A 21,276-nucleotide genomic window follows, 5' to 3' on the forward strand; every position below is an offset into this window, starting at 1 on the left:
TACGACGTAAATAGAATATCGTAGAATGTAAGCAGGAATGATTTTTCACGATAAAAGTGAGTCTCCTTGAATGCAGTGTCATGTAATATATATAATATTACACAATATTATACATATATAAATAGTTCAAAGACTTATTTTAATTTATATATGTACATCTAAGAATGTTTGGAGGTGAACAAAATTCCACCCAATTATTGTTTTTAGTTACATACATATATTGAGTGACACCAACTATGTATTTCTCAAAGGAATACCATTTATATTTCATCAAGAGCGATGTTAAGATGATTGAAACTATTATATGTAATAAATTTCACTTAGTAAAGGACGATTTAATATGAACAATAATTAATTGAAATATTCCTTTTGATTTATTGTATACAAATATTCGTCGGTTGTTCAACATCATTCTCTCAAGGGGGAGAAAGCTAAATGAATTACGAGATAAATAGAGGGATTAATGAATTTCATCCGAATAAAATGTTAGAATATTAATCAAAATTATAATAGATTTAGATCGTCCCTTTGTATTGTATTACTTCAATCACTACTTTTGTTCATGATTAATCTTTTCGCTCAAAATATAAGGATTTTATTTAGATATGTAGGTCAAGTGTTTTTTTTTCCATATATATCGTATTTAATGAAGTGAGAAATTCAACGTTTTATCAAAGGTATTTTCTACCTTTGCTTTTTTGAATTCTTTTAAGATCGGCGACAAAGTCTTTAGGAAAATATTGCCGCTTCGGATTTTTCCGAAAAGTCTCTTAAAAATTCAACAAAAAATGTGCTCAAGAAAATAGTCGGAGGGTTTTCAAACCCACATTTAAGTGCTGCTCGATTTGCCTTTTTGGATTTTTCCTTTTTTCCTCTAAATTTTTTCAGAGGGATTTAAATATTTTGTTCGCAGACTTCAATTGTGTTTTATTACAATCAATGTGTATGTATATATTTAAATATATATTATATTCAAATTAATTTAAATTTGAATTCAAAGTAAGATGTTGTATCTCTAATAAATAAGATAAAATGATAAAACTTTAGGAAAGATGAGGAATTAAAAAATATATCAACAAATGTGTATATCTCGCCGTTTCTGTTTAACAGTCACTTAAATATCCGATATTTGCTTTTAAATAATTTATTTAATAGTTTTGTCCCATTGTGGCATTACAGGAAGAACCTAATGCGCCACAATGGCCTACATTTGAAAAAGATATAAAAACATGATATAAAAACATGATATAAAAACATGATATAAAAACATGATATAAAAACAAGTAAACTGAAAATAAAGGAAAAAAGCAAAAGCAGAAAACATGGTAAAATAAAATAATAAAAAAAAGTAACAAAAGGAAAATAATACATCATTCAGAGAGAAAAAAAATAACAAAAGTGTAAAAATTAAAAATAAAATCCATAAATCCCATTCTTTGTTTACTGAACAAAATTAAAATAGTATATAAAAATATACAAAGGAGAAAGTAAAGGAAAGGAAAATATACAAAATATAAATAAAAATAAAATCACGGTGAGGCCCAAATGGAAGAGAGTAGATTAAGATTCCACTCATTCATCAAATTCAAATTAAGAAAGTAATGATGAGCGCAGGTTACCAGATAAATATTTTAAAATAATATCCGATAATCTACGCTCCCCAAGGTGGAAAATATCACATTCAGGGACAGCAGCAACGATTTCATTGAGAAGTCGAATAGCTCTTGGAATAGGAGCCATTCTAAAAAGAGCTGTGCGAGCAGCAGGTACAACCATCAAATGATGATGTCTACCACGCACATAATTATTAGGGACATAAAGTCCCAACTGTTCCAGCAATAACGGGCATGATGTATTACCACGCAATAGCTGGAGAACGAAAGGAATTAACGAGAAGTTTCTCCGAAGTTCAAGGGAGTTATACCCAAGCATGCCCAAAAGGAAAGGAGTAGGATAGAGATATGGGTAGTACCCATACTCTTTCTTATAAAGAAAACGAAGAAATGCTTTTTGCACTTTTTCTATAATAAATAAATAGTCGTTATTTTTAAAAAATTTCTTCTCCAATTTTATTTATTCATTATTTTTATTTTCTTCTCGGGTGGCTCTTTCCACAAAAATCCTACTTTTCATTTAATAACCTTCCTACTAAAAAAATGACACATTTCTTACATTTTATCGATTATTTTTCTCCCATTAGTAAAGCTATAAATTGCATGTTTTGTTATAAGATAAATTGATCAATATCTTCTTCTTCTTAATGCCTTGTCCGCATCCGGACGTTGGCGACCACCTCGTCGATTATTTGAATATATCCGCATCGGTCTTCAGCGGCTCGGAACAGATCTTCGGCGCTCATATCGGTCCACATGCGCATGTTTCGAAGCCAAGATAACTTTTTCCTGCCAATCCATTTTTTTCCTTCTATTTTCCCCATGGTTATCAAACGGAGAAATTCGTATTTTGGACCCCGTATCATGTGTCCGAGGTACTCCATCTTTCTCCGCTTGATGACAGAAACAAGTTCCCTGATCAATATGCCATGTGTCAATTTTCTGAATATAATAACATTGAGTTGATCTTTTTAATAAAACTTTGTAATGAGTTATTCTGAGATATTTTCATATGTTTACCATATTTTTCTAATCTTAAATTAAAAACTATAGATTTTCAAACCGCACACACAAATAAACATTCACCTCTTTACCTACATATATATGTATATACGTAGTTAACAGCCATTTGATTCAACTTAAAAAAAATGTCCCAAAGAGAGTCAAAAAAAATTTTATTTTGAAATGCAATTAAGCATCGTTCGTCTATTTTAATTGCACCATATAATTGAAGGCAATTTTCCTTAGAAGGAAAGGCAAATCTTTAAATAGAATTCCACGATGAAATTTCGCCACCGAATACCAAAACATCTATAACTACGTATAGCACTCGGAAAAGGTACGCTCGAAGGTGAAATTTTCCGCAACAGAGCCTGGAAAATCGCTCTCCATCGACGCGTTTCTCAAGAGAGATACAATTAAATTCCAACACAACACGAAAACAACGAATTTCAATTATCGCCGTCGGCCCAACTAGCTAAACTTTGGCGGGAAATTCCTCAGAATTTAAATTGCTCAAAATACATCTGTCTGTATATTTTCAGATATATCCTGTCTCTGGCTCTAGCCGACTTATTGGTGATCATCACTTGCGTGCCCTTCATATCCTTGGTGTACACTTTGGAGTCCTGGCCCTGGGGCGAACCGATGTGTATAATATCGGAAACTTCGAAGGACATATCTATAGGGGTGTCTGTGTTCACCCTAACGGCCCTCTCGGCGGACAGGTTTTTCGCCATAGTCGACCCTTTGAGGAAAATGCACGCGGCAGGTAATTATAATCTATATATAAATGCTTTTAAATTTATTTGATTTAATACTTAGCATGTATTTATATATATTTTTTATTTAAAAAAGAATCACTTCACTTTGTGTGCTTCTTAAAAATATACCACAAAAGTATCATATAATGTAATGTTTGTAAAATGAATGAGTATTTATAACCCAATATGTATGTATATTGAAATGGCCCGCCTTTCTTAAAATTTTTCGACAAACTTAAAAAGTAATTTTTTCACATTATATTTTCATATTATAGTGTAGTATTTATTTTAAACTTTGGATCAACAGCGTCATTCCTAACTCAGATCGGTTTTAAAAACAATGATCTGGATGACTAAGCGTTTGATATATACATATTTTAATGAAATTCTCAGAATATAATAGAATAATTGAAAATAAAATATTACGCTTTTAGTTACCGAGAGATTAAATTCAAATATTGAGTGAACGTTTCAAAGTTTTTTTTCTTATATTGTAGATAAGTACATATATAATTATAATTAATTAATGTACCTACATACATATGTATGTACATATATGATTATAATTAATTAAAGTACATACATATAGTGCATAGAATTAGCTTAAGAAGTGAAAACAATGTGATTAATTAATTTCGATTAATTTCTTAAAAATCATATGTATTTTTTGAATCCTTGCCAAATATGGTATAATTGTGTGGTATGGTACAAACAAATAAAAAAAAAATAAGATAATTAAACTAACAAGATTTCAAAATTAAAATTTCTCTACAAACGGGCCACTTTAATATGTATAATATAATGATATAATACATTTTCAAATTGAATCATGTTAATAAAAGAGTTTCAACGTCTAAATACAAATATATTTTATAAGAAATAAATTAATTAAAAAAAATATTAGGAAACGGATGAATTTTACTACATTGAAAACATTTTTATGTAATATTTTTAAATGTTATTTAAGTACAATATTCGTCGAATTTTCCTTAGTAACATATTAAACTCATCAATTATTGCGATATGCATTGAGGATAAGAAATCCCACAAAGTAAGAATATAAAAAAAGAAATATTGAAACCCACTAATGCGACATCTAATTATCCTTACTTACGCAGAAGTCAAATTCAAGTGGGAATATATTTATTTTTATTTTCCTAATTGTCCATTGACGATTTTGAGAAAACGAGCTTTTTCGATTTTTAAGCACGTCTTACGACAGTAAAGCGTTCGATTACGTTAGCTCAATTTTATAGGCAATAAAACGGTCTGGAGGAAAACGGGGACGATCCGATCAAACCTCGCGTTAGTATTCCGCAGTCGAATTTTCCGGTCTATTCATAATAGCGAACGATTCCCAGTCCTATTTTCCCCATCCTTCTTGTCACCCACTCGTCCTTTAGCACGTCTGAAAATGGCAAACGGGATCGTTGCGTAAACAATTACCTCGTCGTTATGTGACAAGCGGTCATAACACGCAAACGTCGGAAAAACCACTTATTTCCATGCGTGAAAATTAAATTTTCCCACCGAACTTCGACGCACTTTCCATTGCATACCATAAATATTGTAAAAATGGTGTATTTAGCCTGAATTTAGAAAGGGGGGCTAATTTTATTTTTAAACGAAGCTTGCCCTTCAAAAGTGTAGATAAATAAATTCAAAGAATTCGTACAAAAATTATATTCGCGGGTATTTGAATCAGTACGTCATAAGTTTCTTTTTGCATACGGTTTCAGCCATCTGTAAACAGGCGGGGAAAAATCTGCAAATCATCCAACATAATATCTCATGCGAATGCCGTCGGCAGTATTAAAATCAGAAGACGATTCGAAAAATACGCAAATTTTTAATGGCTCGAACGTGACGATGTATAAATTTTGGAATGTACCAATATAAATTTAATAACGAGCCTGTTGCGGAATAGCACGGGGTGGGGGAGGGGGAAGGGTTTAAAAAAGGATTAACTGCGCAAAATAAACATGTCATGAAATAATATTCTCCGGCCTTAAAAACGTCAGGCTTTCCCGCGGCGCATAATACGTGGATTAGGAAAATTTCGACGAAAAACAATGAAAATATTCGGATAGCCATAAAAATAAGTATGTACATATGAATTTATATTGTAGTTAAATTATGTTTTATAAAAATTCATTTATAAGTCACCATTATCTTACATTTGCTTTGTGAAAATTATTAGAGTGAAGAATTGTTTCGTTAGTCAAAATCTAGTATTGCTGTGCTAAAATCTAGTCAAAATCTAGTATTGCTGTGCTAAAATTGAGTATTAAATGAATAGTTGGATGTTATTTTAATATTGATTGTGATTTTTCATTGCTTTTTAATACATATAACTCCGTTGTGCTCAGTATTAAATACAGTACTCAGTACTCTTAAATTCTTACTCTATTTAAATATAATTATAATGTGCAACAATATACCCAAATTTATAGTGACTTTAACGGTGACATACAAATAGTCGTGCCAAGTTTAAATAATACACATACATATACTTTCACATATAGACGTAGTTTTATCTCAAAACTTTAACGTAGGAATACAGCGATAAAATGACTAGTTATTGCTTCAGTATCACTTAAATTTATAACTCATTGAAAACCAATACACGAATTTCTTTTACTGTTGTCGTTTGCGGGGTTTTATTTAAAATTCATATGTTGATGGCATAACTTTATAACTACAAGACCTTTCAAATATTGTAGAGCATCATCTTGACCTATTCAATGATAAATACATACATATATACATATTATTATTATAATAAAGATAATTCTATATGTATTGCGTTTTTAAAGACAGCATATGTATATGTATATGTAGGTACATACATTCGTGTTATGGCTATAATTTGATAGGTTGCCACTAACTAACACGTTTAAGACCTACACAATTTTAATTTCCATTCAATTTAATTTCAAATATTACAACGACTGGAAAATTATGAATTTGAAAATTTTAATGAACGAACACTTGACTCAACTATGCGCGTTTGAAAGTTAAACGATGTAGCGAAATTGTTCCCAGGCGCCGAGTAGTTTCTGGGTATCTGAAATTAATTGAAAACCTGTCTCAACTAAGTGTTGAAGTATCTTTATTGTTAATGAGATTTTATGTTTTCAGGATGTGGAAGGAGAGCAACGCGTTTCACCATCATGGCAGCTGCACTTATTTGGGTTTTGGCGATAATTTGCGCTGCACCGGCAGCTGCTTGTTCTTACGTCAAAGTCTTCCAAATTAATCCTACGACACAAGTAAGTCTATTGTTTTAATATTGTATAAAGGACGAAGGCTTTTGTACTTGGAATGCGATGGTGAATAATAAAAATAAAATTAATACGCGTCCTTAAAGACGTGTGGCGTAACCGTCCAAATTAATTGATTGTTTCATAAATATATCATATTTTATTTTATATTATTTTATTTTATTTTTAAAAAAATCAATACCACAGAGACTTGACAGGTTGCCCCAAAGCGTCAATGTGATTATAGTACAAATAATAAAAATCATAAAAAAATAATAAAATCATAAATAAAAAAAAACCATCATAAAAAATTAATAAAAATCAAGTTAGAAATATGTACACAAAATAAAAACAAAGAAATAAGATTGAAAAATTATATCGTGCTATTTAGGATGTGTTCCACCAACTCAACATAACTGGCATCGAAGAGGTCCAAGTGATGTGCCAGTAAGTTAAGGAGTCGAACAGCTCTCGAGAGGGGGGAGTTCATGAGCACGTTTGATTTAGCCCTAATTGGCAAAAATATATCATGTTTTCGTAAAACTCTTTGATTTTCCGGGGTCCAGAAATTTAGTCTCTCCAGGATAGCGGGATTTTGAATCTCTCCTCTAAGTAATTTTACGATATGTTTCCCAAGAAATAAATCTCTTCTCTTTGCCAGGGAGTTGAAACCCAAAGATCCCAAGACAAAGGCACATGTACATCATTTGACGGGCTGAAAACCAGACTGGTACGAGTGACAATTTTAAAAAGCTGGTTTAAGTGCTTAATAATAGCATTTAAACCAGCCATTTTTTAAATGTCACTTGTACCAGTTTGGTTTTTAGCCCGTCATTTGTTATATTGAGTGTTATCTAAATTAAAAGTTGATATTTGAAGTCATATATGTATGTATGTATGTATGTATGTACTAATATGTGCATATAATACTTATTTACATACCCAAAAATTTGGATGGCATATAAAAAAAAATTATTTTCTTAAGAAATCTATATTAATCAATACACTATAAAAAATATGAATAAAAAAATATGTAGCTTGGTTACCTAGAAACTAATGAGTCGAAGTTATGGTCGTCCGTATTTCGTTCTAAATTTTACAATATTTGAATCGTCTAAAAGTGTCTGTTTCGCAAAATTTAATATAAAAACAGTGTGTGGTAAAAAAATCGGACAAAATCAATTGTGAAGTGCTTTAATTTGACTTCGAAAACTGTGACGAAAATTCTCTGAGCAAAACGATTAAGCATTGCCATTTGTTTTTTTTTTGTATAAAAATTATTTTGAAAAGATTTTCATTTTTAAATAATTTAATGGTATTCGTATTAAAAATAAGTGATGCTAAAAGGGTTACGAAGTGCGATATTTGAAGTCATTGCTTGAACATTTGTAATGTGGAATGATGACGATGTAATGTCGAAACAAGTAGGAAATCTTTTCACCAAAACCCAAAAAAATGTATGTGCAGCAGAATAGTGGTTAGCATATAATGCTTTGAACAAAGTGGTCACGGGTTTGAATCCCACTGGTTTCTGCTAGATTTCTGACTCCAGGTCGATCGTTTCCTATAAGAGTTTGCCAATTTATCTGATTTTCATTGAAGCGGTTCTAACAAATTGGCAACCTTACCCATTTTCTCGCAAATCTCGAGTTTTCAGCAATCTCTGATTTAAACCTTAAATGTCTCTGTGGATATTAATTGATGTGTATTTTACTGAATTGTTTACAATATGCTGCAAATTTACAAATTTGACCATAGATGTCTCTATGGATGTTAATTGATATGTATTTACTTTGTATAATAATACTTGTATTAAATCTACAATGTTTTTGGTCAGGAAGGCGTATTGGGGTTACCTGATATGCCTTCCTAATATAAATAAAATAAAATGAAAAAAAATATTGCTCAGCTTGGACGTAGCTCCATTTAGAATATCAATTAAAAATTATTTTGTAGTACAAAATAATGTTTTTAAACAATACAAAAAATATGAAGGTTCAAAAATAATTTCCTTTCATGTTTTCAACAAAAAAAATGTTTAAAATATTTAAATCACCATATATAGTAAGAAATTAAATCACCATATATGCTAATTTTATGGATATATGTACATATGTTATGTTACATAAATATTTCCTCAAGATTTTAACAATAGCACGATTATTTTATTTTGCAAACTGTTCAATTACACTGTTCGACGCAAAAAATGGTTCAGAGATGAGATATGACTTTTTTTTATAGATCTATGCCCAGTAAATACGAATCTGGTAATAAAAGATGTTGATTGGCTCGAGATTCGGAGATATATGTATATATGTATTTTTTAAATCGCGCGATTTGGTGTTGTTCGGTCGATGTCTCAAAATCTGTCAATTTCCTGTTCAAAATAAATATTGGAGTCTATAGTCGGGTATTTTATCGTTCATTTGTAGTACTTTTCAGCTTACAAATCTCTCTAAGTAGTCGTCCAGTTCAAATCAAAAGTCAAAAGTACGTATTTTCACTTGGGATTTTTTCCCACTGTTAATATTATTTTATATCGAGTATTTTCTATTGAAGCATGTTCATTGAGATAGTGTTCTGGCCAAACTATTTTAATTTTCATCTCGGGTTAACTGGAAGTGTGCTGAATTTTAAATCGGTAAAATTGCGAGCTAAAAACTCGTACTAGTATTTACTCGTATTTACACGAATCTGAATCGAATTATAGGTATAATATATTAAATTGTCTTTATATGAGAATTAAATAAAATTCCACTTAGAAAAATCATATTTCGACTATTCTTGTGGATTAATAACATAAATTCGTTTATTTTATCGAGGTAAGCCAGTTATCAATAGAATTTTGTTATTGGGCATATGTAGATCTATAAGAAAAGTCATATCTCGTCTCTGAACCATAAAAAAGTCGTCATTTGTCGAACAGTGTTATAAGTATGTATATAAAGATTTTAAAAGTCAACTTTTCATACTCAACTTCTATACGTAATTTCAACTTGATATAAACTCCTCAACTTTTAACGTAATTTTAAAATCAATGAAATATCGTCTAACCATAGTAGAATTTTTTTTAAATAAAAACGCACAATTTTCAACATATACGGTAAATATATTATGATATTATATATGCATTTATTTCATATTGATTTTGAAAATAATATAAATCAAAAGATTTAATCTGAATTCATACTAATCTGAACTCTCAAAATATTGTATAATTTTATATTTATATTTTTAACTGTATTAAAATATGTGTTTTTTTTTAGATTTTTCACTAGCTTGTTTGTCACGTACATGTGTTATTAACACGTGTATGTAAGTGACTCGTTAACTTTAATGAAACCCCAAGGAACGTGATGCTGTCTTAAAAGCTTAAGTGATAAATATACAACACACCTTAATAATTTACAAAGCAAAAGTTGCAAAATATGTATGTACACAGTACGTACGTATGTACATTCCCTGACAATATGTAAAACACACACTAGTAGTATATAAAATACCTAAAATACACGTATGAATGCAATCAAGTTTCTATATTCATATTTTATCAAAGCACATTGGTAGCATTTCAAAATATGTTCTTTATACAACGTATAAAATGTTCCCGACCACTGATTATATTAAATTTTTATTTATAATATGCCACTTGTAAGACTTGATGCTTCAAAAGAAGTTGTTTTTAATGAAAATTTCTCAATGGTGAGATCTTTTAAATCAAATAATACGCGTTGCCTTCGAATTGTTGATTACCTTTTGTGAAAGCCCTCACTGGAAAAGAGAACGGAAAGCGAATTTTCAACACTCGTACAAAATCGATCTAACGTCAATCTAACACAATACACGCGGGGTTACTTTTGAACCTCTCTCGAAGGCTGCAAATAAGGTCTTCAGCACGTTTTCGCATACCGGGATCACTTCAAGTAAACAATGATGTATTGTTGTGTTTGCAAAGGACTATGTATGTGGAGAGTGGTATATGGAGAATTTCGCGACAAGTGTACACATGTGGAAAACTGAAAATACGATGACATAATGCAATAAGATGGATGTAATATCGGCCGTTAAAGGTTTAGTTTGGTTATTTCTCTTGTGTAAGTGAAAGTGTTACAAAGATACGCTCGTTAAAAGTTTTCACGTCGGCGAATCGTTTGATTTGAAAAGTTTCCGGGGATTTCCTTATATACGGATCTTTATTATTAACTATGGATCGGTTCAAGGATGAATTTGCAGCTGCCAATTTAAATGCTAATGATAATATTCCCACACACGTATGTATGTATGTATAATAGGTATTATTAACGTCACTGGTTTTATGGAGGTACAAATTAATGTCGGTTTTATTATGAAAATTTATCGTGCATCATATCTGGCATAGGTACATTTATGAATTAATATCGGAAATGATATTTGCATCAGAATTTATGACTCGAGTAAATTTATTTTAATGAATTTTAATATCAGTATATAAATACATATGTACATGGTTGTTGATTACTTTTCATTACTACTAGAGTTTCGTTTTCGTTCAGATGAAAAAGTAGTCGATATTTTTGAATATACATATTTAATCTATATATATATATATATATATATATATATATATATATATATATATATATATATATATATATATATATATATATATATATATATATATATATATACATATATATATAATACCCTCTATATATGAAAAACAAAGTAATACTATTTTGTAATCTTGAGTTTGGAAGTCAGGTCAGTATGTTAGAAGCAATATTATATGTATATTATATTGGTATATTTTAGGATAATGAACATTAGTGGATTAGCACATGTCAACAATAGTAAATGTAGAGAGAACCAATATTTCATAATTCCTTATCAGTGGCATTGAAGTGCTATAAACGAAAAATCTATATATATATATAAAAATGAATGTCTGTGTGTGTGTGTGTGTCTCGTATAGGCTCCTAAACCACTAAACCGATTACGATGGAACTTTCAAGATTTGTTGTATGCATGTCTGGAAAGATTACTGCGAAAAAAAAAACGGGAAAAAATGGGAACGGAAACGGGAAAAACGGGAATGAGTGTCATTGCAACGCAATAATTTCAAATGTGTTCGCTGCTTGCGTTTTTCCGACAAACGAGAACAGGAACGAGAACGAGAACGAGAACGGGAACGGGAACGGGAACAAGAACGGGAACGGGAACGGGAATTGCATGCGTTATTGTGGCATTGGAACGCATGCCGGAGTTCAGCTAGTTTTAAATAAATAAAACTTTTAATTATAAGAGCTACATATGTATATACATAATATGTATGTATAGTATATTTGAAAATTTAAGATGTATTAATGCTTTTAAAGGCTTTTCTTGATTTTGAATTAGTAAAAGTTTTTTCTTTCAAGGATTTTAAACAAGTATTTGGTATATTTAAAAAAATATCTAAAGCTCCGAATTAAATATACCAAAAAACATCACAAACAGATAAGAAAAAAAAAGAAAATTGAAAAAATCTAAATATATGACTGGGAGCTTATCACATGTATGTATGTAGTACAAAGTTAAATACTTTAATTAAATTTACATTTTTACAAAATTACAAAAAAATAAATAAACGCTTTATAAGTCAAACAAGAAGTTAAAAAAGAAAGTCAAACAATATTAAATTATATTATATATAATATTATATAAATTATATTCTATAAGAAAAAGTAGGTAAAATTGTGGAATATATATACAAATGTGTATCTATATATGTACATATGTATGTATAAACCAGCAGCAAAGATTAGTGGTGACCATGTTATGCTTTCAAACCGAGTGGTCACGGGTTCAATCCCTCCAGTGCTATTAGCCAGATCTTGAATATGCGACTCCAGGTTAATCGTTTTTCTTACAGATTTTGCCAATTTTTCCGATATTTATTGAAAACACAAATTGGCAACCTTTACCTATTTCTCGCAAATTTCGAATTTTTTAGCACCTCGAACTTGCTGGTTTGTAAAATGCTGCAAAAATGCAAATTTATCAAACTTGTCAAAGTTATCCATTGATGTCTCAATGATGCTCTGTAAAAATTACTCTATACATTGTTTGTTGATGCATATAATTGGCCAGGAAGGTGCATTGGGGTTAAACTGTTAGGCCTTCCTGTTATATGTACATACAAGTGGCGTGTCGTCCATGGATGTTGTGGATTCTGCGCATCCTTAAAGATTTACGTCGAAATATTTTCATACCGTTTGTTTTCTGAATTTCTTAGTTTTATTACTCTTTCATTTATTTTTGATTACGTGATTATGATATATACGATCTTTTGTCTGATCCAAAATTGGGATAAACGAGCATCCCCGTTGGAAGGCCGTAGCCGTCAGTGTGACCGGTGCTTGTGTACCATCAAGCTTGTATTACCATGAATGCTAAAGTTCTCTACAAATCTTTTGCGCATGCGCACAAGTGAGCGTTCACTCTTCCGTATGCGCATGAGTGAGACGACTCTACAGTCATATTGCTCTCGCGACACTTGCTCTGGAAGCAAAATCTCCTTTTGCGTATGTATGGACTTTCGCTTGATTCGTTGGTTGATATTTCGTACGTTACGTCTTAAGTCATTTACTTTTATTATTTTATTGTAATTTATTACGTCCTAAGTTATTATTTATTATGGCCCTAAATATAAATAGCCGAAGGAATGAGGCAAGTGGATTTATCGCCGTTGTTAATAATAATTCCAATTGTTTAATTAAAAAGGACATTTGCTTCTCTACCATACAATGAAAAAGAGATTATTGTTAAGAGCCCAAAACCCACACCAATATTTAGTATTCATTCAAAAAAGAAAACATAACGAAGACATTTTAATAAATATAAATATGACAATGTTTGCAAGAATAAAATAAAATTAAAAAAAATAAGCTGATCGTGTTTTGGACAGCATCCTCAAGTTGAAAAGTTACCGCACGCCACTGGTACATATGCAAAATAAATTTAGAATATAAATTTAATGAATTCGAATGGATTTCATCCAATACTGGATATTTTGATGAAAATTAACCTAATTTTTTCATATTTTGTGTTATTCAATTGTTAAAAATTGGCAAAACTATCAGTTTTTAACGGTTAATGAATGAGTCACTTTCACTACAAATTAAACTTAATATTAATAATTAAATGTGGTAACCTTTAATTAACATAATTGATTTTTTCCATTTAGTTCTCTGCCTGCTATCCCTTCCCTGATGAATTGGGGCCAGAGTATGCACGCCTGATGGTTCTGCTTCGCTTCCTCGTATACTATGCAGTACCACTGGCTCTCATAGCAGTATTTTATGCCCTAATGGCAAGACACTTGGTTCTCAGCGCAAGAAACGTGCCTGGAGAGCTACGAGGTGCTCAAAGACAAGTAAGTAAAATCTAAACAATGTTGCTTTTGTGAAAAATGCTTACAAGTTGGCGCGAGCCTCAAAGAAAAACTATTGGACACACACCGTTTACTTTCATATGAGTTTTATGTGCGCTTTAAAGCTTCAAATGTTAGATGAATATCGGAATTCTTTTTTTTTATCTGAATTTCTGATTTATGACAGTTATATGTAGAACAAAATATCGTTTACATGGCTTCGTTTACTAGCAATCATTCGAAAGTCAAAATATTCAATAGCTTTTCGCTATAAAAGTGGATCAATGGCAAAAAATAGATGTATTTAAGCTCTTCAAGTGTTGTATGTAGATTATTGGTATATGCACTACTTTAAAAATAATGCATGTTTATTATTCCAAGAAAGTTAAATCAAATGATTTAACTCCGAAATGAATCGGTCATTCAATCAATCAAGCAATCACTCTACGAAGTATAATAAAGTAATTGTTTGTCTTAATTTTTATAAAACAACGCAGCCATATTGTAATTGACATAAATCGAACAAATAAAAAATGTATTTGAATCACTCGTTACATACATATATGTATGTACTTATACACTGACATTTTGAACAGAATGTTATCCATCTATTTAAGAAATATATTACCTTACATTAGTTGAAATGAATGGAATTTCGTTTCTTATTATGCGCAAAATACGCCAAATAACCGAGAAAATGAGAAATTTTCACGCCATCCGTGATACAAACAAGTTTTGTATTAAATGATAAAAATACTGAGTCATCTTATGAATTAACTCGCATGCTCAAATTTACTTCTAAACGGTGTATAATTATACAATTATTTTTTTAATATTTGAATATAATTTTGAAAACCTATTTAAAAACCGATAATATTTTTTTTTTATTGAATAACACACATTCTATGCTTTTTTACCAAATATTATTATAACAAACATCCATCCATAAATAATACGCTTTCGAATGTACTTTTATTCACAATATCTCTTTTTATCGAAGTTTGCTACATTTTTTTTCATTTAAAAGTAAAAGTATCTTTATTTCGCTTTATCAAAGCAAAAACGCTTTATAATTTTATATCTTCAATATACATATGTAAAAGTATCGAAACTATCACTAAATCGAAACAAAAAAGTTTCATAATTTTATATTTAAAAAAGTCTGCATATTTTTATTATTCGATAGAATGAGCAAGGAAATTTTTTTATAATTACATTTATTTTGAAAATGTTTGTATGAAAACATATGTATAATACTCAACATTTACTTTACTTAAATTCCACGCACGTATTCGCCGTTTTTCGGGAAAAAATATAAACGTCCTCAGTATTCGTAAAATAACTACCATTGTATGATTCGATTTCCTTTTATTTCGGTAAGAGTTTTCCGATGTTTCCACATTTAAGCCGATTTTCCACACCGATACGGTTCACCTGTTGAATTTTCTCTATCGTTGAAAATTTTCATTCACTCCATTCAACACGACTTTGATTTAAATCAAATCATTCAATGGCGAAAAAATAATCGTTTGGCAAACATAAGAAGGATTTACTCGGCACATTTTTCCTTCAAAGCGGAAAAAATCTGAGATTTTCCGATCGCCAAAATAAATATGAAATAACGAGGGGTCGAGTATGTTCACGGATTTGTTACGCCACTAAGCTCGGACAACTTGTTTAACGATGTGTCTATTTTTATCGTGCTCTTTGAAATCTTATATGACTTTGCCCCGATTGAAATATGTATGTATACGTAGTTGTAAATTATTTCAGTATTTGAGTAAATGTGTACTTTTTCTATTTCGTTTTAGGTGAGAGCGAGGAAAAAAGTGGCCATCACAATTTTGGCATTCGTGTTCACCTTCGCCATTTGCTTCCTACCGTATCATGTGACAATGTTGTGGTTTTACTTCAGGTAAATAGACTTAAATTTAATCATTTCTAGTTAGAATAATGTGTGTACGAATACAGTTAATCTGACCTCACTTATGTAAGTCAAAGTGGGTTGTCCAAGTTCCAAAGTTTGAACCAAAATTAGTATGTATGTACCTATATTATACATACGAGTGCTAAATAGAAATTATAGATATTATATAATACAAGTGTTGTGTCCGTTGATATTTCAACGGGTAGTTTCAGAAAATTGGATACAGGAATTAAAATAAAGTTATTTGACACCGCAATTGTAATATGACACCAATTCTGTAAATTTTTAGTCATATCTATCACTTATAAATATATATGTCGGTCATGTGTTCGATTTGCACCACGGTCGTATTTTTTTTTCAAATATCTTTAAAAAATAATGAATTAGCGGTTTTACCCGGCTTCGCTCGGTATTTTTAATATAAACCGCTTAAGCATGACTAATATAACAGTAAACGTTCATTTGTTTTTTTATTAAATTTATTTGAATTGAAAAAAAATAATGTTCAACGATGTCGATATCGTCGTTATAGAAACTTTGATTTGTTTTCGATGCTCCCACCCAAACCTTTAAACCTTACATACTTACATAAAAGTCTCTTTCGAAATTATATATTATATTTAATTGTTTGATATGAAAAAAATGATTCAAAACCCCATTAAATCAAATTACCGTTATGTTTTTTTTACATAGCATGACGCAAGCAATTTCTATTATACGAGTAGGCCTGTTACCAATAGTTGGCGCGAACAAAGCGTTTGTGTAGTGTCTATGAATAGGTGCATGCTGTCACACTGCATTCAGTAGTAAAAATACGCTCTGTCTCTTTCGTACGCATGTGCGTGAGTATGAGAACGCGCCAACTTTCGGTAAAAGACCTGTAATAAAGTGATAGACCTGATGAAAATTTCAGGGTGTAAAACCAAGTAAACTAACTAAAAATAAGTTAAAACTACCTACCTACCTACATACATATGTATAAACAATATAAAACATCAATAGAAAAATGAATTGATTAATTAAATTAATTTTAAAAAGATGGCGCTAAATGCTCGTGAGACTATTTTCTTAGACAAAATATTGGTAGCAAACGGTATACATACAGTTTTTTTCTTGATTTGTTATTATATTCGTTCATTTTGTTGGCAGTGTTATAGCTGTGACGTACATACATGTGTCGAATCAAAACGACTATTATACTAAGGCAAGCGTTATCGCAGACACACTGACACATATAATAGCGTTATTACATTTGTATATGATGATAGATTCGAGAATTTTCTTGAGTATCCATTGAAGCGTATCAAAAAAATTGCAGACCAACAATCCTTTTCCAATTTTTCTCACGCGAATTGAATACAAACAAATATCTGTTGGCAAATATCAAAATGCGATTTGTTTATCTTTCAAATACATCAATTTATCTTTTGTGTATTGATTTCGTTTGAATATTCATACATATAAAAAAATATTGTAATATTTACATATGTATTGCAAAATTTGTATTATAATAAATAACATGTCGATTAAATTTAATTGAAAGCTCTAAATTAAATTTGAAACTTAAAACCCTCACAAACAATTTACAATTTCCGTAACAGCTCGAAATGCAAGCGAATGAAGTAAAAATAATACCCCTTAAAATGTTCGCATACATACATATGTACATACATATATAACTAGAACTAAAAGAAACTTCTTCGCGAGGTTTCAAATCTCTCGAAGTTCATCAAGAATTTGTAAATTTATTTATGTACATACATATAGAGTTTTGAGGTCGACAATTGCGAGTAATAATTGAAAAGTTTTCACCGATTCGAGAACTCTATTCTATTTAACTCGATTCGACAAGTACCATATTGTTTAATACGTATATGTATACGTATATGTACATGTATTTAATAAATGGGAATATATAGTATAATTGCACTTAATTTTAAATACTACATATTGCACTTGGTACACGGAACTTATATTCCAACAGTTAGAACTAACTTTGCACTAAGATTAGAAAATTATCACAAAGATCTGAACAATTTCAATTTAATTAATTCAATGCAATTTACCGTCAGATTTCATAAACTGGTAAACGGTAAATCATTTTTCCTACTAGTGGTATACCGGTAAGTACCGGTAAATGAAAAAAAATCAGGTATTAAATAACTGTATATGGTTACTTTTCCTAACTTTAACCTAGATGGAATCGTAAATAATGAAAAATAAATCTTATTTATAAAATCATAAAATCAAATTAATTTACAAGATATATTGAATAAACGCAAAGGTTCCTTGTCAACGATGCATGAACCTTTAGGGAGTTAATTGAGAAGTTTTGTGGGTTTCGAAGAACTCATTTATACATACATTTAAACCTGGGTACGTAATACGAGTATTAATCAGGTTAAATTTCAAACGAGAATTTCAAAAACATTCTTCAAATGATCCGCCTTAAAATTAATAATTCATACGTAAGATATTTTTGGATGTACTATACGTTGTATTTAATATGTATGTCCATATATTCGTTTTCAATTTCAATATAACATTATACTTAAATGAAAAATCGAAATCAATTAGTTCAACACTACTCGACAAATGACGACTTTTTTTTGGTTCAGAGACGAGATATAACTTTTCTTATAGCTCAATGCCTAGTAATAAAAATTCTATTGATAACTGGCTTACCTCGATAAAATAAAATAATTTTTGTTATTAATCCACAAGAAGAGTCGAAATATGATTTTTCTAAGTGGAATTTTATTTAATTCTCATATAAAGACAATTTAATATATTATACCTATAATTCGATGCAGATTCGTGTAAATACGAGTAAATCTGTTATTGGACTCGGATGTTACATATATTATATATTTACTATTTGTTTTTTATACATATCTATGTACATCCTGTTGTCTGTTGATTTTTCAATAAATAAAATAAAATAAATAAATACTAGTACGAGTTTTTAGCTCGCAATTTTACCGATTTAAAATTCAGCATACTTCCAGTTTACCCTTTCAAACTAAAACAAAAAATAGTGTGGCCAGAATACTATCCCAATAAACATGTTTCAATAGAAAAAAATCCCAAGTGAAAATACGTACTTTTGACTTTTGATTTCAACTGGACATATTTTGATATTTGAAAACTGAAAAGTACTACAAATGAAAGATAAAATACCCGACTATAGATTCTAATATTCATTTTGAACAGGAAATTGACAGATTTTGAGAAATCGACCGAACAACACCCATATATAGAAAAATCGCGCGATTTAAAAAACACCCCTACATGTACATTTATCTCAGAAATTCGAGCGAATCAACATTTTTTATTACCAGATTCGTGTTTACTGGGCATAGATCTATAAGAAAAGTCATATGTCGTCTCTGAACCATTTTTCGTGTCGAACAGTGTAATTATTGAATTACAAAATAGCCTGATGTAAAAGAAATGTATACAAAATGAAAACGTTTATAAAAATTGTTTGCCTGCGGGCCCTCATTTAATCATGCGCAAAAGATTTAATTCAAAAATAACAACGACAGTGAAATGTTTTAATTAATTTTGCATTAGCAAAAATACCACAGATGGGAACATATACAATACACCCGAACAGATACACCCGAAGTGCTCAGATGTTAAAATACAAATAATATTATATATTACATACGGCCCTAGCTTAAGGTATACATACATATAATGGAAATGAAAATACTTCATTTACCGTATAATAAAAATTAATTCATTTTCTTGATTAAAATCAATGCAATCAACGATAGTTCGTTTATCAAGGTCATTTAAGGGATTTCATATACATATGTTTAGCATGATTTTGACAAAATGCTGCGACAAATATATCAATGATTTTTTTTTACAAATTCCCATTTTTGATCTATAAAAATATTTATTTATTTATTTATACAAGTATACACCCATTTATATTTTTTATTTTAATATAAAACATATGGTAAAATATTGTATGTACATAAATATTGTAAGTATTATTCAAGGCAATTAAAAACATTGATTAACATTCATAGAGATATATGTATGTTTATGGACAAATTTGAACAAGCAAAATGGAGATTCTGAAAAACTGGAATTTGGCTAGACATACGAGAGGGTTGTCAATTTTTTGGAACCATTCCAATGAAATCAGATAAATTTTCAATCTCTGATAGATAGCGATCGACCTTGGAGTCACAAATCTAAAGGATGGCTAGCAGCACAAAGCCAGGGATAGAAACCGTGACTACACGATTGAAAGCAATACATACTTACCCCTGATATGTATATGCTGCTGGTTAAATATATACATACATCAGTAATTATACATATACATATGTAAATATAATTACTGAAATTTTTGAAAATTTATTGTCTAATATTTTTTTCTGTTCACACAGATACTTGTTTTTGTTTTTATTTGATTTGAATAAACATTAAAAAAAATGATAATTGACTAACATACCACTTTTAACTTCAGCAATATTAGCAATTAACTATAAAATTTTGGTATTTTTACTAAAGATCTTGAAAAATTAAATTAAAAAAAAACATAAGACTTTCTACTGATGTATGTATGTATGTGTGGCTCAAAATGTTCTAAATTATACGATCTATCAACCCTTTAGGGCTTTGCACTTAGGTTCATAATACCCTGTTTATGTATATAATACGTATAGCAATTTTCAAAATGACATATTTTAGTATCTCTAATTAATCTACATACCATCATCTAAATTAAAATATTCACACGGTCATACGTGGGAATAAAAATACAATATAAGGATTCAGTTTAAAACGTATCTCTTTTATTTATAATAACTTAAATAAAATCACAATTAAATAAAAATAAAGAAATATTGCTAGAGATGTTGACTGAATCGTCATCATCTTTATCAACATTTTAAAAATATAATACATAATATGTACATATATCTACGATTTTCAAGCTAAAAAAGCTACGCATTGATTATTATCACTGAGCTCTAATAACTTATATCACTTATCAGATGTTCGCAGATGTGACAAAAACACGGATCGGGTCGGATTCCTAAGCTTCCAAGAGTTTGGTCGAAAGTCACGTACATTCGATTTGCTTTCGATTAACTGACTAATATTTGAATTATCCGAGGTATTAATTATACATGTATATATGTAAATGCGCACGTGTCGGTTACTAGCTCAAATTTCATACGTTTAGTGATTATTTTGTGTCCCAATTCGACGAGAGAATAATAATTAATGTAGGCTAAAGGGGGGAGGTAGTGTCCCTTATTAAACTATTGTAGAAACTTTGTACGCTAATTGTGGC

The 21,276-nt window shown here is 30.0% G+C and overlaps 1 protein-coding gene across 1 annotated transcript in view; it reads left to right on the top strand.

Moving 5' to 3' along the window:
* Positions 1-21,276, top strand: part of CCHa1-R (CCHamide-1 receptor) — a 50,057-nt gene that overhangs the window by 12,912 nt on the left and 15,869 nt on the right. Inside the window, exons 2-5 of the mRNA XM_077434230.1 lie at positions 3,158-3,384; positions 6,518-6,648; positions 13,844-14,032; positions 15,841-15,944. Of these exons, the coding sequence (XP_077290356.1) occupies positions 3,158-3,384; positions 6,518-6,648; positions 13,844-14,032; positions 15,841-15,944 (651 nt within the window). The remainder of the gene's footprint in view (positions 1-3,157; positions 3,385-6,517; positions 6,649-13,843; positions 14,033-15,840; positions 15,945-21,276) is intronic.

The sequence above is a fragment of the Arctopsyche grandis genome, chromosome 7 (genome assembly GCF_051622035.1).
Source record: "Arctopsyche grandis isolate Sample6627 chromosome 7, ASM5162203v2, whole genome shotgun sequence".
Classification (NCBI taxonomy): Eukaryota; Metazoa; Arthropoda; class Insecta; order Trichoptera; family Hydropsychidae; genus Arctopsyche; species Arctopsyche grandis.